The 20466-nt window shown below is 35.4% G+C and overlaps 5 protein-coding genes and 1 long non-coding RNA gene across 8 annotated transcripts; all 6 read left to right on the top strand.

Annotated features, from left to right (window-relative positions):
• The first annotated feature begins 1496 nt into the window (after positions 1-1496).
• On the top strand, positions 1497-2353 carry LOC127243333 (uncharacterized). Its single transcript, XR_007836977.1, has 4 exons — positions 1497-1588; positions 1729-1804; positions 1940-1999; positions 2261-2353. It is a non-coding gene; the product is annotated as an uncharacterized LOC127243333 (long non-coding RNA).
• A 77-nt stretch (positions 2354-2430) lies between these two features.
• On the top strand, positions 2431-5274 carry LOC127243594 (pyruvate dehydrogenase E1 component subunit beta-1, mitochondrial). Its single transcript, XM_051263685.1, has 11 exons — positions 2431-2463; positions 2559-2621; positions 2698-2784; positions 2920-3045; positions 3565-3698; positions 3834-3906; positions 3989-4054; positions 4222-4260; positions 4349-4473; positions 4577-4691; positions 4784-5274. The coding sequence occupies exons 1-11, from the start codon at positions 2431-2433 to the stop codon at positions 4832-4834; spliced, it is 912 nt and encodes a 303-aa protein (XP_051119642.1). The 3' UTR covers positions 4835-5274.
• Positions 5275-5418: 144 nt separating this feature from the next.
• LOC127243503 (uncharacterized) lies at positions 5419-8144 on the top strand. 2 transcript variants are annotated; one of them, XM_051263557.1, is made up of 5 exons: positions 5419-7136; positions 7222-7440; positions 7536-7616; positions 7705-7917; positions 8026-8144. In XM_051263557.1, exons 1-5 carry the CDS (start codon positions 6495-6497, stop codon positions 8080-8082), a joined length of 1212 nt encoding a protein of 403 aa, XP_051119514.1. In that variant the 5' UTR covers positions 5419-6494; the 3' UTR covers positions 8083-8144. The 2 variants fall into 2 exon arrangements, with proteins under 2 accessions (XP_051119514.1, XP_051119515.1); XM_051263558.1 differs by lacking the exon at positions 7536-7616.
• Positions 8145-9282: 1138 nt separating this feature from the next.
• LOC127243251 (CASP-like protein 1F1) lies at positions 9283-10230 on the top strand. Its single transcript, XM_051263168.1, has 3 exons — positions 9283-9612; positions 9712-9835; positions 9925-10230. Exons 1-3 carry the CDS (start codon positions 9419-9421, stop codon positions 10147-10149), a joined length of 543 nt encoding a protein of 180 aa, XP_051119125.1. The 5' UTR covers positions 9283-9418; the 3' UTR covers positions 10150-10230.
• Positions 10231-11790: 1560 nt separating this feature from the next.
• Positions 11791-14249, top strand: LOC127243252 (uncharacterized). The gene is made up of 5 exons (XM_051263169.1): positions 11791-12048; positions 12508-12603; positions 12695-12803; positions 12898-13105; positions 13939-14249. The coding sequence occupies exons 1-4, from the start codon at positions 11864-11866 to the stop codon at positions 13033-13035; spliced, it is 528 nt and encodes a 175-aa protein (XP_051119126.1). The 5' UTR covers positions 11791-11863; the 3' UTR covers positions 13036-13105; positions 13939-14249.
• LOC127243249 (long chain base biosynthesis protein 2a-like) lies at positions 14248-20456 on the top strand. 2 transcript variants are annotated; one of them, XM_051263165.1, is made up of 14 exons: positions 14248-14339; positions 14873-15128; positions 15223-15288; positions 15647-15735; positions 15962-16107; positions 16192-16316; positions 16392-16485; positions 16569-16732; positions 17053-17214; positions 17659-17785; positions 17884-18050; positions 18170-18277; positions 19032-19099; positions 19190-20456. In XM_051263165.1, the coding sequence occupies exons 2-13, from the start codon at positions 15003-15005 to the stop codon at positions 19083-19085; spliced, it is 1428 nt and encodes a 475-aa protein (XP_051119122.1). In that variant the 5' UTR covers positions 14248-14339; positions 14873-15002; the 3' UTR covers positions 19086-19099; positions 19190-20456. The 2 variants fall into 2 exon arrangements, with proteins under 2 accessions (XP_051119122.1, XP_051119121.1); XM_051263164.1 differs by lacking the exons at positions 19032-19099; positions 19190-20456 and adding an exon at positions 18625-18872.
• The last annotated feature ends 10 nt before the right edge of the window (positions 20457-20466 follow it).

Genomic DNA, 20466 nt, shown 5'->3' with positions numbered 1-20466 from the left:
GGGATTTGAATAGTAAAAATTTTGAATTTGAATAGTTGTATGATGTGATATAAATAGGCGTTGATGTGATGTTTTGAATGTAAAATTGATTTTTAGTGTAATATAAAAAATAAAAAATATGTATTTGATTTGATATTTTTAGGGAAAAAAATGGGATGAATAGTAAAAATCTAATCCAATCGCCCAAACAAACAGACAAACTCTCCCAAACAAAGACATCTATAATAAGTATATAAAAGTCAACAATAAAGTATTATTTGATATTAAAAAAATACTAATAAATAGACCAATATAGAATATATTTCGTTCCCACAATATTTATGTTTATCTTTTACATTCAAAATTTATATCGATCTCTATTTATATTATATATTTACATTCAATATTTTATATCAGCCTCTATTTATATTATATTAAATAAATACTTAATTTTAAAATTTTATTAATTAAAATTCAATAACTAAAACCAAACCCCCAAAACAAATGCACTTCAATGCGTTCTCGAATATTTTGATAATATTACAATATAAATTTATTTTTAAATTTTGGACTTATAAATTATCCCTTGATCGAAAACTTTTTACGTGGCTCGGTTTTATATTGATAAGAACGAATGTGATACCTCTTCAATTAAATAATAATAATAAAAAATAATCGAATAATACATATGACAACATTAAGGATGACATCATCATGCGCAAAAGGAAACAGATCAATGTAGAATTTGTCTCCATCTTCATTGATTGAACGTCCCCATTACTCCTATGTCCTACTAAAATTGTATTTCCTCATTCCGGTAAGGGTCACGTGGAGATATATATATATTTTTTAATTTTATTGTGCTTAATATAAAAAATATCTTTATATTTATATAACTTTGTGTATAAATGTCATTCTATTAGTATTACAAAGACACCAATAAAAATATTTTTATAATTTTTTCTTAATTTGTACTACGTTTTGATATAATAATTAATATTCAAATATCAATAAAAAAAAATAAATGAGACCATTAGAACCGGACGAATGTATTATATATTAATACAAAAATTTAGAATAAATATAATTAATAAATAATTTAAAATTATATTAGTAAATAAAAAACTATTATATAATATAAATAATAATAGATTAAAACTAAAATAGCTAAATAATTTAATTAAATTAATAAATTATAAATTATAAAAGAAATGATTAAATTAGGTAGACTGACGAAGATAAAAAAATCATAGATATTTTATATGTAAGGAGAGATTATAATTAATGATTTGGAATTTTTATATAGTAATTGTACAAAATTATATAATAATTTCAATTTGGGCCTTTCCAGCTGAAGTTTTGAGATGAGTTAGTGAAATAGTTGGAATTGGGCCTTTAGAAATGGGCCCATTTAGGCTGATCCGATCTCTCTTTAATTTAAAACTAGAGTTACATTATATTATATAGTGCGTGTGTATATATATATATAACATGTGTGATGTGTCTGTTCAGAAGCTCTTCAGTAACAACCACCTGAAAAAAGGGATAGAGCCTGAGAGATCAAAGATACGTTTCTGTTCTGACGATCTCGATTCCATCTTCTAACCAGGTTTGATCTCGATTCAACTTTTTTTTGTTTCTTTCATTTGTTTATGCGATTGGCATTCTGAATTATGTGGTTTCTACTTCCATTTTCCTGTGCATGGTGCTGGTTTACGTGTGATCTTTTGTGTTTAATGCGTTAATCAGGGACTTTTGGAGAGGCTAGCGCAAAATGTTTGGAATTGTGAGGCAAAAGGCAACCTGCGGACGCAATTGTGCTTCGGTAAAAGAACGATTTCTAGATTTTGATTACACATTTATTTATTCTCATTCTGTTCCTTGAGTTTATGGATTTAATTTGGTTGCTGCCGTTTTTGATTTAATCGTTTTTAATTTTTAAATGTTTTTCTATTGAAAGAAATTGGTTCGAAGAATTCCGGAGATTGCGTTGAGAGCATCGTCTTCATCTGCTCGGGAGGTAATAATGAGAATACAATTACTTTTTGGTAATGTGTTTCTAATAAAAAACAGAAAGCTGTTTGAATGATTCACATGTTTTGAAATCGCTAGTGTTTCCGTTGTTCAATAAATTCCAATTTATACCAAATGTAGAAATCAATCGCTAGCTATATAAACTGGTTGTGTTCTTCTGTTTAGCTCAAATGCATTTATAAGAGATTCTCTGTATAGCATCATTCGGTAACAGTGAGTGTTATTCATGCATCACGATTTGTTTCAGATGACTGTTCGTGATGCTTTGAATTCAGCAATGGATGAAGAATTGTCTGCTGATCCTAATGTTTTCATAATGGGTGAAGAGGTATCTTGGAAGTATTAATTGGTCATTCCTATGTTTTTGGTGTTCTTTGTTACAATCCTAGATGGTTTTCGAAATCTTTTGGTGTTTGTATGCAGGTTGGTGAGTACCAGGGTGCATATAAGGTGAGTTCGAGATCGGCTAAACGTTTTCTTCTTTCCCTGCTTTCATTGAAGTCTCTGTATTACAGCAAGTTTTAACTGATTGCATTTTGTAGTAGATCACCAAAGGACTTCTAAAGAAATATGGTCCGGAGAGGGTTCTTGACACACCTATCACTGAGGTAGGCGTCATGCTTTATTCAAATTGTTGCTTGGAATTGAGATTCGAGACTCAACTATGTAATAATGATGAACTAGGCTGGATTTGCTGGAATTGGAGTCGGTGCAGCTTATCATGGTCTAAAGCCTGTAGTAGAGTTTATGACTATGAACTTCTCGATGCAGGTTAGACTTCTTTTATCGATACCAATATTTCTTCTGCTGTCATTGTGGATGTATTCATGTTTCCTATTTCATTTGTGGTCATGAAGAAGTGCTTTATATGTATAGCTGTGAGGTTAACTTATGCATCTTTTTCAGGCGATCGACCACATTATTAATTCTGCAGCAAAATCATATTACATGTCCGCTGGTCAGATACAAGTGCCCATTGTGTTCAGAGGCCCTAATGGTGCAGCTGCTGGTGTTGGCGCACAGCATTCACAGGTACATACTTAACTACTACTATCTCTTTAGGCCATTCTAAGGGATATATGTACAAAGTCTACCATCCCAAATGTCTCACATTTCACCTTGCTAAAGCCCGTGAAATTTCTCAAATCAAAACCATTTCATCAAGCTCCTAACAATTGGATTGTACTCTGTAGTTATGTATAAACTCAATAAGTTAGTATATGAACACAACTTCTTTAATCAGGTTTAGAGAAAGGTAGTTGGCTTTTGTGACTTTGTATGACAAATTTAGTGTCTTTTGGGGGAGCTTGTGGTAAACTAATAAATAATTTTTCTAATGATTGGTTTTGTAAGAAAGAACTCGTAAAGCATATACTTGTTATAATGTTGAGATTTCAATTATCTCATAGAAATCTTATTAAATGACCATGCCATCTAACAATACATCGTTAATTACATATAATATAGTGTTCCAATATTCAAAACAGATTAATGGTTGCTTTTGCATGCCTATATTTTTCTATCTGTAAACTAAGTTTTTATCCTTTTCAGTGCTTTGCGGCATGGTATAGTGCAATCCCAGGATTAAAGGTACTGGTTCCATACTCTTCAGAAGATGCCCGTGGACTGCTTAAAGCCGCTATAAGGGATCCAGATCCGGTTGTCTTCCTTGAAAATGAACTTCTGTAAGTAGAATTAACAATTTTTCTTTCTTTTTTTTTTATGCATAATACTCAATCTTTGGACATGGTATTGGTCAATATATAGCAGTTTTTAATCTACCCTAGGCCATCCTGTGACTTCAACTTTTCATTTTTAAGGTATGGAGAATCATTTCCTGTCTCAGCAGAAGCACTTGATTCCAACTTTGTTATTCCCATTGGGAAAGCTAAGGTATTCCATTCCTTCAAACAATATATAATATTATCCTCGCGACCTACGCCTTAAAAAACTCTGTTGCTGCAACAATCTCCAGATTGAGCGCCAAGGAAACGATGTAACCATCACTGCCTTCTCAAAGATGGTTGGCTTTGCTCTCAAGGTATGTCTTATGTTTTTAGAGTGAATTGAAGTTCATGGATTCAAATATGAGATCTTATATATTTTAAATTCCTAATTTCGTATCCTTTAGTTCGACTCTAGACGAGTTATAGCAACAATTTGATTATTTGAGTTTGCTTTTCCGAGATTGATATAATACTTTTATAGGCTGCTGAAACTCTTGCAGAAGAAGGGATTTCTGCTGAGGTAATTAACTCTATAAAACTTATGACATTACATATATTCATGAGTCCTATGATCTTACAATTGTAGGCTGCAATACTTGTTTATTCAGGTGATCAATCTCCGATCCATTCGCCCTCTCGACAGAGCTACAATAAATGATTCTGTTAGGAAAACCAGCAGGCTTGTGACTGTCGAAGAAGGATTCCCTCAACACGGCGTCGGCGCAGAGATTTGGTTATTTTCTTGACACAACTCTCACACCCTAAAGCTTCATCCATCTTTTATTGCAAACCTTCTTAATGTAATACATTAAATGGTTTCCTAAATCCTTTTCCAGTGCTTCTGTTGTTGAAGAGAGCTTCGACTATCTTGATGCACCAGTTGAGAGAATCGCAGGCACTGATGTCCCGACACCATATGCTGCAAACATCGAGCGAATGGCTTTTCCACAGGTTTGCTTCAAAAACAAAATATTTGAAACAACATGTTTGGTGATGTTATGGTAAAAACAACAAAAGACTATAACTACATTGTAATATTTCAGGTTGAAGACATTGTTCGAGCAGCGAAGAGAACCTGTGGCAAGTCGAGTTAATTGAGCTATACAACGACACAAAAGACAAGGTCTTGTCGTCATTCCTATCGACATCGATATAGTAATTGTTCTCACATCCTCAAATAGTTCAGAAAATGAGACAGCAGCAACAACGATTCTTGATCGTAATTTCGCCATAACCCGTTATTACAGTTAGGAAATAAGAAAGGATCACACACTTGTCTCCTCCTATTGGCAGTTTTGGAGGATGCTGTTTTTATCTATGAGTAAAAAGAGCTGAAAGAGAGAGGGGGAGAAGCACAAATTTAAGCAAGTAAGCATTATTAGTATTATGAATGATATATATTTTAAATTTGTTACTGATTTTGATCTGCCGTTGAAAAGCATTCTTTCTTTATTTATAACTCAGGCCGAGTTTAATTTCTACAATTTAGGTTACTGATTTGATCCAACTTAAATTGTTTTAAATTTGCTTTAAATTCTATTGGACCTTATTTCTAAAACACACAGTTGGTGTCAATTAATGTTGACATTCTAGCTAGTTTAATTAAATTCTAGTACAAGAATGGAAGAACAGTGTAAATTATGAGCAATCCCCAAAATGCTCTAATACTTGAATATGAATGACTATGAGAGAAGAAATTTTTTACAAAACAAACACTAAACTAAAGTGTGTATGTTATTGGATTGGAGCAAGAAAGGATGCAAAAATACCACACGTCAATGTAACCATTTTTTTTCTTTTTTAATTTAATTTTTTTTATGTATATTATAAAATTTTATCCTCAATTAAAAAATAAATAAATAAATAAAATTTAATGGGCTTCAACTCAAATTTCAATTCAAAAACTCATCCGATAATTAAAAGCACCCTCGGTATCTTTAAATTTTCATTACTTAAAAAATATATAAATGGTGGAAAAGATAAAAAGGAGGAAGACAAATATTTAATGGGTTTGGGGTGAAGGAGAAGAATAAGAAGACGATCAAAATTGAAAGCCCACTGCCCATCAAATTTATCGTTCTGTTAAAACTCATCACACAGAAAATTATTCATTCTTGAAGCTACATATATGTATATATATATCCATGTGCTTTGATTGTTCTGTAATTAGGATCTCTCTATCTGCATTCAAAATTTCACTGAAATGATCGAAGATGCAGTAGCGATGGGTTTTCGCATTTTCTGGGTTTAATCCACCCCTTTTTTTAGGGTTCATTGCTTTGATTTGCTGTTTAATCTCAATCTAGATTCTCTCGACACATCAATTTCTGCTAATCCCCTGTTCGATCGAATCTACCATCCATTTGTTTTAATAATCGATTTTCTATAGCAATGCTCGTTTGATTTTGATTCGATTTTGGAGTGTGGCTGTTGGATTTCGACAAGGTTTCTTTGTAGATTTGGGATATTTTTTATTGCCTATGATGATTGAGGTTGTGATAGTTTGGATTATGATTAGTTGATTACTGTGTTGTCTCTGTTGTTGCATTGCCTGTGTTGTCGAATTTTCCGGCATTCCGGCGACGCCTAAATCGCCGGAAAGATCGGTGCAGGGTATAGACAATGCAATAGCTGTTGATTTTTGAAGTATTTCGATCATGGGCTTGCCTCAAGCTTGCCGGGGGAGAGATCTCCGACAAGGCAAGGCCGTTGATTGTAAGAGCTCCGGAGGATTGTGTGGCGGAATGTGATTGGATGAGTGGTTGCGGCAATGTGGATGAATCGAGGATCGAATCAATGGAAACGATGAGATTGATTGTAAGATCGCTGGAGGATTGTGATTGGATGAGTAGTCGAGGCAATGTGGATAAGCCGAGGATCGAATCGATTGAAACGAATCGTATTTTGTCGAGGATTGTCGAGTTTGAGCCGAAGGGCATCACTAATGATGGAAATGTTAGAAGTTCGGGTTCGGTGGTAAGGAGACGGATGTTGTCGATGTTGCCGTCGCCTCTTAGCGACCAGCATTGGCCTAATGTGTTCGATCGGATCGGTTACGGCATTGGTTCACAAGAGAGGAAAAAGGCGCATTTAGACGACGTTTTTTACGATGGCCCTTTTCTCGACCATCGTAATCGTCGCCATCAATGTCGGGATAGCTCTCCGTCGTATTCGCTGTCTCCTCTTGGACCGAGAACTTGTGTAGATTGCAAAGTCTCGAGCTTTCTCTCGTCTCATCGAGTGTTCGACGATGTCGAGCAACGGAAGAAGACGATGTGTTCATCTCAAAATAATGATCAAAGTCTTCGCGGATTATCCGTTCGGAGATCGTTGATTGGTTCTTTCGAAGAGTCATTGTTGTCCGGCCGATTCGCTTCTTCGATGGTCGGCGGCAAGGTTCTTCTTGTTTCCTCGATTACAATTTTTGATACTATGTCGTTTACACCGTGCGATACTCTTACATTCGATATCGTTCTTGCAGAAGATCGATGGTTTTCTCGCTGTCTTGAACTTCGTCGGAGGAGAAAAGTTTTTGCCCCGGGCGCAGAAGCTTGCGTTCGCTGTGACGAGTGTCGACGGGAGTAACTACTTGCTGTACTACTCGTCTATCGATCTTTCGACGCGCTTGTCGTCGAACGAACGTAAATCCGAGAAACTGAGTGCTCGTGTAAGAATACCGATGAAAGCGTGGCTGCAATTGGTATACACACTGTCGCTTTCGACTACTCTGTTTTCGGACAGGACATTTCGATATGTCTCTTTATGACGAGTTTACCGGCCACCGTTCTCCGGCAGGTCCTAAGCAATCCGGAGAGAACTCCGGTGCACACGTTCTTTTGTAATTACAATTTGAGCGATATGCCGGCCGGCACTAAAGTCAGGGGTTCAAATCCTATCGACAATAACCTTAATTAATATTCGATCGAAATCGCGCGAACTTACGATCTACTATTTATGTCGACAGACTTTTCTCCGGCAAAAGTCGACTCTTTGCGACGGCGTATGTAGCCGGAGCCGTTCCCGTGGGCTTCGGTATGCCCTGCATCTTCGATTTATTTGTCCTCCGGACCACCACCGGAAAACGGGCGGAGGCAGCGGCGGTGAGCGGCGATTCCATTTGTATAGTGACATGAGGGTGGTGTTCCCTCAACGGCATTGGGATTCCGATGAGGGCAAGGTACGTTTGCACGTATACGTATTTTTATTATTATTACAGTATTAAATACGTACATTTATGCGTATGAAAATCGAAATATGATGTTATTGCAATGTAATATTGATGCAGCTGCAGGTCGAATACGATTATCCCTCCAATCCTACGTATTTCGACATCTCACAATAAACATACACGTGTGTATGTATATATGTATCCCTAGTTATTATCACTATCTTATTGATTAAATTTAACTTGTACATTTTAGCAATTTATATCTGTATTTAACGTATTATATAAAAGAATAAAAAATATATATTGAGAATCATTTCTAAAATAAAATTTGGTCTTCCGTTTATGCTTGTTCTTTACTTAAATACGGAGGATTTATTATTCAATTTATAACTTTTCTTTCTAAAATACTCTCTTTTTCGTCAATTTTAGTTTTTTTTTTTTAAAAAAACTTTATATAAAATTAAAATTGACCGTCGAAAAAAATATTTTGTTTAATATTTATTTTTTTATTTAAATATAAAATTTAATAATTATTTTACCTTAACAAATGTATTACAATACAATTCTTGTAATAATATAATTAGAGTAGCTAGATTGATGTAAGAATAGAGTGTCTTCAAGTATATGTTTAATGATATCATTAGTATGTTATACACTATATTTTTGTGGATATGAAGTAGTATATAAATGATCAATACTTTACGAGGAGTTGAAAAAATATGATTAAAATGATAATTGTAATGGAATTTGTGTAAATGTCGTAGAAAAGTATGATAGTTTTGCTGGAAGAATCTACATTTATCAAATGAAAAAGATAAGATAATTTTTTTTAACAGGTAAAAAATAACAATAAAAAAAATAAAAAATACTACAACAACTCTTTTATGGGAGATAGTTTATAGTACTTTTTATTTAGAGTAAATGATTCTTACACGTTATTTATTTTACACCTTTTAACATTAGTACTTATTTACCTATGTCACCAATATCTGAAAAGTAACATGTAATAAATGTGAAAAAAAAATGTTTTTTTACTGACAGTGTCTTCAACAAACACAGACAAATAAAACCATAATAGTAAATTGCTTGAACTAAAATAGAAAATTATCTATTTACAAATGTTAATAATAAATATCTAAAAATGGCGGATATTAATTCTTCTAAGCTATGTTTGTTACCGTTTTCCTTACAGCATATAACCTACGCCCAAAATCAGAAAATCAGGTGCAGTAAATATTAGACCATCCAAACACGGCACTAAATTAAGGCGTGGGAAGTTACAATAAGTTAAGTCCTCCCAACGGCATCTCCCCATTATCTTCCCACGTCTACGCCCACGCCCACGCCCAATTCTCTCAAACCCTAATTCTCTGTCTCTGTCTCTCTCTCTCTCTCTCTCTCTCTCTCTATATATATATATATATATATATCTGTATATATTCGATCAATCCGCCATTGTTGATTGCCACTGACCACTGCAAATCCTTCTGTCTCGCTCTCTACACGTATCATGGCTGAAGAAAGGTCCGTCGACAGTCCCCGATTCCCAATCCACAAACCCTACTTCGCAGCGCAGATTATCCTCAGAGCTCTCGCTATCGCCGCCACTCTCGCCGCCGCCTGGCTCATCATCACCGCCAAAGAGACCTCCACCATCATCGGATTCAAGGAAGTCGCGCGTTACAACTATTCTTCTGCCTTCAAGTAAGCTCTCCAATTAATCCCCAATTTTCAATTTCTCCCCAACATTTCTGCTCCCATGGCGCCTCTCTGCAATTAATTAATTAATTAAATTTCTCTCAGGTTCTTCGCCCTTGCAAACATTGTCTCATTTGTCTTCTCCATCCTCTCCCTGCTCTCCACTTTCTTCGCCGGCCGGAAAACCGTTCACCCGGCGGTTTACTTCTGCCTTTTCCTCCATGATTTGGTAAGAACTAAGAACATCGACACACAGATAATTAGATACACAATATATATATATATATGAATTGTTGAAGATGAAGGAATTGGTTGCAGATTATGGCAGCATTGCTGATATCGGCATGTTCGGCGGCGACGGCGATCGGCATGGTGGGGAAGTATGGGAACGACAAGACGGGATGGATGGCGATCTGCGATTATTTCCCGAAATTCTGCAGAAGATCCACAGTTGCAGTAGGTTGTTCTTACGTGGGGTTTTTGTGCTATTTAATTCTCACTGTAGTGTCTGCTACAAAATCCACCACATCATCAAAACCCTAAATTGATTAATTACATGATATCAGTGTTTGTAGGAATGGGACTTTAATTTGATCATCCCCTCTGCTGTCATAACTTGACGTAGACGATGCTACTTATTCATCAAAGTCATGTTTTTATTATTTTCTTGGTGATTGATTGCCACTTACCAATTGAGTTCACAAAAAGTTTGTGCCCATATATTTCGTTCTTTGCATGATCATTTTGGCCCACATGGTTTCTGCGTTTAAGGCCCAATAGGCCCATTAAAATGTTTATACCACTATCCAAACAAGATTGTGATAGCGAAGTGTTTAATAGAGTGTATACAATGTAGGCCCATTTAATATATGGACCCATTAAAATGTTTACACATTATCGAAGCAAGATTGTGATAGCAAACTGTATAATATAATATATACAATGTAGGCCCATTTTAATATGGGCCCACTTATAATGTTTATACAATGTTATACACATTGTATACGAATATATATATACATATATATAGAGAGAGAGAGATCTTAAAAATACTAAAATAATGTTTTGACAGCCCTACACGTGCCCAAGAAAATGTGAGAATATATTTGCAATTCAAGAATGATTCTCATTGAAAAGGGCTCTTAAAAAGCCTTCTACATCAATATATATATTCCCATTTTGAAATTCTTTTGTGTGACACCTGGTTTCAATCATGATGTGTTTTTCAACCCTCCTCACTAAAAAAAGCATTTGATAAAATAATATGTGTCCACCAATTATAGGTCCATTAGTCCATTTCAAGTTCTAATCATTAAGGTCAACTTATTATGAATATTGCTATTTACTTTAGTAAAAAGGGTAAAAAAAATTATAATAAAGAAAAAACAGCAATATTAAATGAACACATGTGGTTTTGTTTAGTAGGCTTCTAGGGTTTAGGGCAACTGGGAATTTAACTTTTGATCAATTCAATAATTCACACTCATTCCATTCAACATTTGACATTTAGGTTTTGCATGTATGAATGGTATCTTCTACTTTTCATCAACTTCTTACCTATATATGTATGTATATACACACACACAAATACCATTGATAAATGTTGTGGAAGAGAGGTCTTGCATGGAGATGAAAGAGTCTTTTTCATATTTGGTAGCCAAGGATGACTTGCCTAAATCCCATTTTCCTTTAGGCTTCTCCAAGAACCCTAATTAGGGTTTCGGGCGTCATCCGTTGGCTATCCAAATAGACTCTTATCTTTCATGTTAGATCTTTTTTTCCGTCTTATCAAATCTATTAATATAATATTATGCTCGTTAAAATGTGTTCAGCCCAAATGAACATATATATTGTGAATGTATTATAGTCATTCTTCAAATATTTTTCAATCTTTTTTTTTTTTTTTTTTTTTAATGACGTGGGCGCGCATTGGGTAAACTTCAGGCCGAACCTACAAAAAAGTCAAACCATGTGTTGAGTGAAGTACCCTCACGGTCACAGTATTTTTCATAGTATATTTTCTAGACAAGTGTGCTATTAATTTTTTTTTCTTGTTTTTCCTTTTTATAGAGATTTTAAAAAATAAAATTGTAGTATTAACTTAATGGGCCAAAGATTTTACAATATGGGCTGAATTCTGGCCCTCTAAATCCTTCCTTGCACATATAAAGACCCCGTGTCCGTACGTGTCTCGAATCTCGATCTCTGACAAAATCCCACTTCGAAAACCTCGGCAGAAACCCTTCAATCGAATTCAATGGCGACCAGCTTCCTTTGGACGATCGTCGCCCTAATTTGCGCGGCTGCTGTCTGCTCGTCAGCGCTTGCAGAGTCGGGGAATTCGCCCTTCATCGTCGGCCACAAGCAGGTCTCGCAGCGCAAGGTTAAACCGGATCTGGAGCGGTTATTTGTCTCCATCGACGTTTACAACACCGGATCCGAGTATACACACGCTCTTTCTTCTTTATTTTGTTGCTGATTCCATTTATTACTTCTTTTTTTTTGAGGTTTGATTTGTTGTTTGTGTTTCTTGAGCTCACTCCTGGTCGATCAAGTGTTCTAATTAAATTCATTAGTTGATGCGGTTTGGATTTTTGCTCAATTCAGTTTGTTTGGTGATTATAAATGTTGCTGATCGCGTTCTTTGTGGTAAATTGATTCATTCATTTGTCTTACACTAAGTAGCCAATTTACGTTCACTTCTATGAGTTAGAAACAAATTCTAGCCCTAATTTTGCCCTAATTTCTTTTCAAATTCTAATTCATCTTATGATTGACGCCTCATTTGTGGAATGATATGGTTTTCACTTTACACACAGATTAATTCAGGCAAAATTAGTCTCTAAACACGGTAGAATTTGGCTAGAAAGTTTTGATCGTTTATCTGTTGATCCTTTGCAGAACTGCTTATGATGTGACTCTCACCGATACTTGGGACAAAGAGATTTTTGATTCTGTTGTCGGGAACACATCCATGACATGGGAAAGGCTTGATTCGTAAGCTTCTATAATTTGGAATGCTACATAATTTTAAAGTTGATTTGTCGATGCATTGTCTGCTGAAATATCATGTACCATTTGAATGCAGTGGTTCTAAAGTGTCCCATTCATTTGAGTTGGAATCTAAGGTGAAAACTGTCTACTATGGAGCACCAGCTCTGATCACTTTTCGAGTCCCCACCAAGTCAAAGCTACAGGTTTGGTTGTTCTATACAAATTCTGTTCTACCAAAAATCATTCACATGTATTTAATTCAGTGTCCTGATTTATTTATTTTTTGCTTGCTTCCAGGAATCCTACTCAACCCCAATTCTCCCTGTGAAAATCTTGGCTGAAGCTGCTGCTAAGAGCAAACTTGAAATCGTAATATTCTTTTCACTTATTTACTACTACATAGCTTTTCAATGTATTCGACATGATAGTAACTGAAATTTTCTTTTGGCTTGTTGCCCGGTGGTGGATCCAATTATCTTGCCATGTACGATAACTTCAGGCAAAGGTATTGGCTTGTTTTCTCTCAATAACCTTACGTCATATTTCATTGCTTCAGTACTCTGTTACGTTTGCTTTCAAATTGGGGACCTTGATTTGCCCATATGATTCGAATTGTTCAATATTTACTTACTACTATGCAAATCTTATTTTTATTGAGAATATCTTCTAACCTAGTTCATACTGAGTCTGCTTTAGTAATGCCGATGCTATAACACATGAAAATGCATTTTTCAACTACTCTGTTATATTTACTTTTGGTTTGGGATTTGATTGGTGAGTATGATTTCGAAAACTTCAAAATGTGTTGGTGTGTGTGCATTTACGTTTTGGAAATGTTTTAGGATGTTTGGTTGGTTTGGGAATAGCAAAAATTCGAATAGAAAATAATGCTTTAATGAATGTTTTGAATTGAGAATAAACTTATAATACTCTATCCATGTGGAATCAAAATGTATTCATTTATTTTTTACACTTGAATTTTGGAGTATTAGTATTTTATATTTATTTAGTGCAATAGATGGGTGAACGCACAATTTTATCCTCGAGTGTAAGTTAAAATAAGTGATATTGATTTCGGACAGATCAAAATGGAGGAACGGATAGATTGATTCCGGATTGAAGAAGTATTATATTTTATATGAGAAATAGTTTTACTATGTAAATGCTTTTTACAAAGGAACTCTGCGATGAAGTGTACGTAAACAGTTTTGAAAACATACGTAGATAGAGTGTATTATTTTTATTTCCTTATCCGTACATCTTCTTAACATTTCATCAACTTTCCATGGTTGCTTTGTCCATGTTCATATATAAATATACTTATCGCCTGTATTGCAGAGTTTGTACACGAAGTACAGTCAACACGCCGCAGTGGCTATCCTCGTCATTCTTTTTGTGCATATCCTCACCGGCACTTCCAAATCCGCAAGCGGGAAGAAGAAGAAGCATTGAAAGCTCTCCTCTCCTCTCCTTTGACACCATACTTAGGCAGGATGAGTTTCGACGACTCGGTTAGACTTCACATTTAGGAAATTTTCATTGTACTCTACTTATACATTTTTATTGGGGTCTCGAATTTCTCAATAAATTCACAGTATATTGAACATTGCAAATTTTCTTAATTGCAATTCTGCATCCATATTTAGGTATTTCTCGGCTTCTTGTTCTGTGTTATTCCAATGTGAATTTACCCGGGAGTTCGGCTCCCAGTGCCCCCAAGAATTCCACCCTCAATACAGGTGGGGTCTTGCCTGTTTGTCCTTTTCATTGGATTTTTCTTAGTAGATATTATTAATATATCTATATATTACTTTATTTTTTATAGGGGATATTATTTTATTGAACTGGATCGGATCGCAGATCCACTCGAATAAATTTATTAAAGTTTTAATCACTATTTGACATTATCTCCATTTATTTATTATTGTCATGGGGTTTTATATTTTTATTTAAATTATTACATTTAATAAAAATGTTGTTATTTAATAATTTAAACATCAAAACAAAATCGACAATGGACACGCACCTGAACATTATATATATATATTTATAGATTGAATTAACAATTTTAATAAATAAAATATAAATATTACTACGTAGTATATTGAAAATAACAGAAAAGAATTATTTTTAAAAATAAAAACATGTGGCCTTCTATTTTCATTTTTTACTACGTGGCCCTCTAAAGTTGCCGCTCTATGCTATGCTGCACCCTACCGTATAGGATAATTACCACCGGCGGCATAAAAGTCAAAAACATTCTCTGAACCAGGAAAACGAGACCAGCGTAGAAGAATCAAACTCAATCCACTCCCTCCAATTCATTGTGCTTTCCCGGGATCTCGCTCCAGGAGGCTCCGACCGTCTACTCCGCCGGCGCCGCCAGATCGGAGTTCTTCACCATGATTAAGATTCCATATCTCACCGCCTTGACAACATACTTCAGCTACGGCCTCCTCTTCGCATTCGGCCAGTTGCGCGATTTCTTCCGTAAGTGTATCGACTGGTGGTCGAAGAGCAACCTCCAGGTAACCCTAGTTTGTGTGTTGTCAGCTGTAGTGGTTGTATGTGCTGTGTTGTTTTTATTTTTAATGTTGTTTTTGTGTTTTGGATTGTTTGAAGGGGTATGCTCCGATTTGCTTGGGGCTCGAGGATTTCTACATTCGGAGACTTTATTTACGAATTCAGGTACTTACTTTTGGATGTGTTGTCAGCATCTTTGTTTGGATTACTCTGATTTGTATCTGCTGAATTAGTAGTGATATAGGCATTCTGTGATTGGTAAGCTTTGTTGAATTGCCTCCATGGTATTTATTGCGTCACGATTCTATTTGATTATTTCCTTGTTAGCATTGAAAATCAAATTTTTATTGTAAGAATCTAGCGACCATAGATGATGAATATCTCAAAGGTTAGGGTAAAAAAGGACATGGAATTGATCGTTGAGAAGCTTCATTACTTTTAGCTATTCAGAAATTCATGATGTCCTATCCCCCTGAAAAGAAATACTATGCGATCCATCGTGACCGAGCTATATGATTTCCAGGATTGCTTTAACAGACCAATATCAAGCTCCCCGGATGCCTGGTTTGATGTGGTGGAGCGCATCTCCAATGACTACAACAAGACCTTGAAGTAAGCACCATCTAGTTTTGAGTTGAAACTCTGGTTGTTGTATAACATTGTTCCTTATTAGTAGTATGTTGTTCCATGGTTGAGTCCTGATGTCATTTGGCACCCGGATTTTGTTTAAACAGTTTGCAGTTAGAATCTAATGTAATGTAGAAACTATGTTTCGTTCTTAAAATGTTTAAGCAAGTGTCATGGGAAATATTAGCTGACCTAATAACATTTCTTGTAGGCGGACAACAAGAGTTAATAGGTGCCTTAACTTGGGATCATATAACTACCTGGGGTTCGCAGCAGCTGATGAATACTGCACGCCTCGTGCCATTGAATCGTTGAAGAAATTCTCACCAAGCACTTGTAGTTCTCGTGTTGATGGAGGTAAAAGATTTTATTCATGTTGACATTAGTCTTGCAAGGCATTAAAATATGATGTTTAATATGTGTGTGAAATCATCTGATCAGGTACCACCACATTGCACGCTGAATTGGAGGAGAGTGTGGCAAAGTTTATTGGAAAGCCAGCTGCTGTAGTTTTTGGCATGGGTTATGTGACTAATGCTGCAATTCTTCCTGTATTGGTGGGGAAGGTACAGAAAATTAGTTAGGTTAATTGTGAATTTGATGAATTGTGCTTTTTTCAGTACTTATAATTGATTTTTCAGGGAAGTCTAATCATAAGTGATTCTCTGAACCATAACTCTATAGTAAATGGTGCTCGAGGGTCTGGAGCCACTATTCGGGTTTTCCAGCATAATAGTAAGTTGAACCTTGTAGCCAAATATTCTTGAAGGATGTTTCTATTGATTAGTTCATTAAGTTTAATTTTAATCACCTTATAGTGCCCTGCCATTTGGAGAAAGTTCTGAGGGATCAGATTGCAGAAGGACAGCCCAGAACACACAGACCTTGGAAAAAGATCATCGTTGTGGTGGAGGGAATCTACAGCATGGAAGGGGAAATTTGCAAACTTCCTGAAATTGTTTCAGTCTGCAAGAAATACAAGGTTGATGTCCCCACAACATGGTTTTGTGTTATGATTGATAATGAACCATTTTCCGATGTTTTAAGAAAAATATATACTTGCTTTCATTGGGAAACCTTAAAGCATGTTGCATCACGTGAGTCCTTGTTGCTTGTATGGTACAATGATTAAAAGGCCACAGGATGGGTGTTTTCATTTATCTAGCTAGAAAAGAAATTCATGAGTTTGGGGGTCCTGCTGAATGTTGAGTCAATGCATATATTGTTCTTATTGTCTGGTGATAAATTTCTCCAACTTTCTATCCCCTGTCTTGTATTGTATCTGATTTTCCTTTGCATCAGGTATACATTTATCTAGATGAAGCACACAGCATCGGAGCTGTTGGAAAAACTGGAAGGGGTGTCTGTGAACTCTTAGGCGTTGATACTGCTGATATAGATGTCATGATGGGAACTTTCACAAAATCATTTGGATCATGTGGTGGCTACATTGCAGGATCTAAGGTTCATTACATGAATACCTTTAATGTGTTACAAAAATATAGGATAATTATTGATTATTAATCATGAAGAAAGGTGAAAACGTTCTTTTGTATCTGATTATAAAATTTTGGGAAAGTATAATAAATTGCTTCTTGTAGGTAGTTACCCATTGTTTTGGGGAGGATAGCTTGAATTTCCTCCTTCACTTTTTGCCTTTTTTATTGTTCGTGAATCATCAGTGGGAAACCTCATAGCTAAGTTGGAATACACAAGTATTTGAATCATGGTGCATGTTGAAGCAAAAATACAAAACTGCTCAAATTTTTGCAAGAGAAGTAAATAAACTAAATGGAATTGTATTCACGAAAGACTGCCTTCTTGCACATTGTGATATCATTTCTTTGACCTCTGTTTCATCTTCTTTTCTGTGATGTACATATTATTATATCATTGCATTTTCTTCAGGATCTTATTGACTACTTGCGATACACATGCCCAGCCCACCTTTATGCTACATCTATATCACCACCTGCTGCGCAGCAAATTATTTCTTCCATTAAGGTTATTCTTGGAGAAGATGGTTCTAGCAGAGGTGGTATTATCAGTCCTTTAGTTGCTTGTGAAACAATACCATGCTATTTTTGTATATTGTTCCTAATATTATCACACTCACATTATGCATTAATGCAGGGGCTTTAAAACTGGCCAAAATCCGTGAGAACAGCAATTTTTTCAGGTCAGAACTGCAGAAAATGGGTTTTGAGGTTCTGGGTGATAACGATTCTCCCATCATGCCTGTAATGCTTTACAATCCAGCTAAAATTCCTGCTTTTTCAAGGGAGTGCCTCAAACGAAACGTGAGCTTTCTTTCTAACTTTATTTAGCCAGTATGCACACCTAACACCTTGATTGTTCAAGCTTTCATTTCAGGATCATCAGTTGTTTTCATGTCATCAAATTCATTTCTCAAATGCAGGTGGCTGTTGTGACAGTTGCTTTTCCGGCCACTCCTTTACTGTTGGCTCGAGCTCGCATTTGCATCTCTGCTGCTCATACAAGGGAAGATCTTGTCAGAGCATTAGAGGTTTGAATCTTTACTCTATGCTAGATTCAAACTTTTTTTTTTCCCACTCCAGTTGCTCCTTTATAAAACCCAAGCAGCCTATAGTTTGAAGATCGCACAAAGTGTTTTTCTTAACTTATGTGTCTTAATCCAAAATAATCATTAGCAAAAGCTGAAAGAGTATAAGCTTTGGGGCTACATTCTTGTATTAAAAATTATTTATTTCACTAACCTGGTTCAGCACATGGTCTTATCTTGAGATTGTATGAGGTTTTTGAATCAGGACCTTTGATGGTTTAGGTGTTTTCATTTAAGATATTACAATTCGTTTCCTTCTGTTTATCCTTAATGCTTACCATCTTTATCAGGTAATCAGCGAAGTTGGTGATTTAGTAGGTATAAAATACTTCCCAGATGAGCCCGAGAAACCACCGCTCAAAGGCGACAGAATTAAACTCGAATGACAGAATACCATGCCCCTTCCTATCTGATCCATATATTTGATATTGAAAATTTTGTATGTTTTGTACATATATCTATATATATTATTTGTAAGTTATTATGTTAAAACTAAAAAGTCGTCATATTATTTTCTTTAAAGCCTCCCTTTATCTTCCTCCAGTTGTGTATTGGCTTAACCATCTTCATGGCTTAGATAAGCATTAGAAGTTGCAGAGTCATTTCTGCATTCAAATAGAACACCCACACATATATACGCTCTTGGTAGTGGTTTTAACATGTGAAATTTTAATTGCAATTAGTCTCAAATGGATAGGTTGGCTTATCACAGAGACTTCCAAACTTGTGCTTCATTTGCTTAGCAAGTTGAATCTTTTTTACAAGGTATGATCATGGCAGCACGTCCACCTCGGTGTTTGTTTTCAGTCTGCACATCGTGGTGAAATCATGCACTGCTTGTTTTTACATGTTCAGAGTGCAGTGACGGCATGGATAATGGATGGCATGCAGTGGTCCTGGAGGGATTCAGCAGCTGCGGTTTTCAACCAAAGAAAATGACTGGTTTGTGGTGGATACATTCAGGTACTAACCTCCCCCAAAAATACCTTCTTCCATGTTTTGACATTTATCATGTCGCAACTAGAAAACAGTTTAACAAGACAAAGAAACATGTGGGGTTGGGGGAATGGGAAACCTTAATCTTGTAGAATTTGGACTGTACATGCATGCCTTAGCTTCCTGGATGATCTTGACGACATAAATTTATACTTGTGCAAAGGGAATTTAATTTGAAGAAATCAATTTGAATTAAGATCTCTAGATCGATATGATTTTATTACTGTGATTTTGAATTCTTGGAAAATCTTGGGTGCTTTTGGATTTCTTTCTTTTTCTTTTTTAAATTGAAAACAATTGTTTTTATGTGATATTTTTTTAGTGAAAGAAACTATTTACATACAGCAAACATGGTTCTTGGATATATATGTTGCTGGCCAATCGAGGGAACTTGCAATAATTGTCATGTGTAGTCACTAATTATTTCTGTTTTATAATTTTAAGTTATCATCGCCCTGAATTTTAAAGATTAGACTGTCAAGTCACTTAGAGTCTCTAGAGCGTTAAAATTAAATAATAGAACCAAAATACAGTAAATATAGAATATGCATATATATATATATGAGAGAGAGAGAAAGGGGGATTTAATGTAGATTGATGCAAGAAAAGGACAGCACAGATGAAGAACCAGGGTTGTTTCTACTGCTCTTTCACTAACAGATTTCGTTAATTTTATTAACTGATGAGCAAAATAAAGCTTGATAGGGAAATGTCACCATCTCCATCTTCTTCTTCAAAATTATGACACTGCCTCATTTCCTTTCCCACCATTCTCTTGCCTCGAATCTAGTGTTTTTATTCAGTAAATTATTCACTGTTGAAAATAATGTAATTCACTTCAGTAAATATATATATTTACCTATGGGTGTTAACATAACATTATTCACTCTCATACTTAATCACTTAGTTCACACAACACACATTCTTAGCCATGCTTTAGATTCTGGTGAAGATGCAATAGTGGCATCAAATCATGTACAGACAACAGTCTGCAAATAGGGGCATTGAATTAATACAAATAAAGAATCCCACAACTAACTGTAATAACAGATTCAGATTCTCACACCCGCATATATATGCATAAAATATTATCATTAAATGCATGATGGATCATACTGACAGTCATAAATGCCTCA

This window comes from Andrographis paniculata, unplaced genomic scaffold (assembly GCF_009805555.1).
Source record: "Andrographis paniculata isolate CXL003 unplaced genomic scaffold, ASM980555v1 Contig95END, whole genome shotgun sequence".
Taxonomy (NCBI): domain Eukaryota; kingdom Viridiplantae; phylum Streptophyta; class Magnoliopsida; order Lamiales; family Acanthaceae; genus Andrographis; species Andrographis paniculata.
This window is presented reverse-complemented; position numbering and strand designations above follow the sequence as displayed.

Excerpts from the sequence above, each read along its gene's own strand:
- LOC127243594 (XM_051263685.1), top strand. The coding sequence starts at position 2,431 with ATGCAGGTTGGTGAGTACCAGGGTGCATATAAG. Across the intron at positions 2,622-2,697 it reads TTGACACACCTATCACTGAG|GCTGGATTTGCTGGAATTGG; the intron begins GTAGGCGTCATG and ends ATGATGAACTAG. Across the intron at positions 2,785-2,919 it reads CTATGAACTTCTCGATGCAG|GCGATCGACCACATTATTAA; the intron begins GTTAGACTTCTT and ends CATCTTTTTCAG.
- LOC127243503 (XM_051263557.1), top strand. The coding sequence starts at position 6,495 with ATGAGTGGTTGCGGCAATGTGGATGAATCGAGGATCGAATCAATGGAA. Across the intron at positions 7,617-7,704 it reads ATATGCCGGCCGGCACTAAA|ACTTTTCTCCGGCAAAAGTC; the intron begins GTCAGGGGTTCA and ends TTATGTCGACAG. Across the intron at positions 7,918-8,025 it reads GGGATTCCGATGAGGGCAAG|CTGCAGGTCGAATACGATTA; the intron begins GTACGTTTGCAC and ends ATATTGATGCAG.
- LOC127243251 (XM_051263168.1), top strand. The coding sequence starts at position 9,419 with ATGGCTGAAGAAAGGTCCGTCGACAGTCCCCGATTCCCAATCCACAAA. Across the intron at positions 9,613-9,711 it reads AACTATTCTTCTGCCTTCAA|GTTCTTCGCCCTTGCAAACA; the intron begins GTAAGCTCTCCA and ends AATTTCTCTCAG. Across the intron at positions 9,836-9,924 it reads GCCTTTTCCTCCATGATTTG|ATTATGGCAGCATTGCTGAT; the intron begins GTAAGAACTAAG and ends AATTGGTTGCAG.
- LOC127243252 (XM_051263169.1), top strand. The coding sequence starts at position 11,864 with ATGGCGACCAGCTTCCTTTGGACGATCGTCGCCCTAATTTGCGCGGCT. Across the intron at positions 12,049-12,507 it reads GTTTACAACACCGGATCCGA|AACTGCTTATGATGTGACTC; the intron begins GTATACACACGC and ends GATCCTTTGCAG. Across the intron at positions 12,604-12,694 it reads ACATGGGAAAGGCTTGATTC|TGGTTCTAAAGTGTCCCATT; the intron begins GTAAGCTTCTAT and ends ATTTGAATGCAG.
- LOC127243249 (XM_051263164.1), top strand. The coding sequence starts at position 15,003 with ATGATTAAGATTCCATATCTCACCGCCTTGACAACATACTTCAGCTAC. Across the intron at positions 16,486-16,568 it reads TCGGGTTTTCCAGCATAATA|TGCCCTGCCATTTGGAGAAA; the intron begins GTAAGTTGAACC and ends ATCACCTTATAG. Across the intron at positions 18,278-18,624 it reads ATCTTGTCAGAGCATTAGAG|GTAATCAGCGAAGTTGGTGA; the intron begins GTTTGAATCTTT and ends CATCTTTATCAG.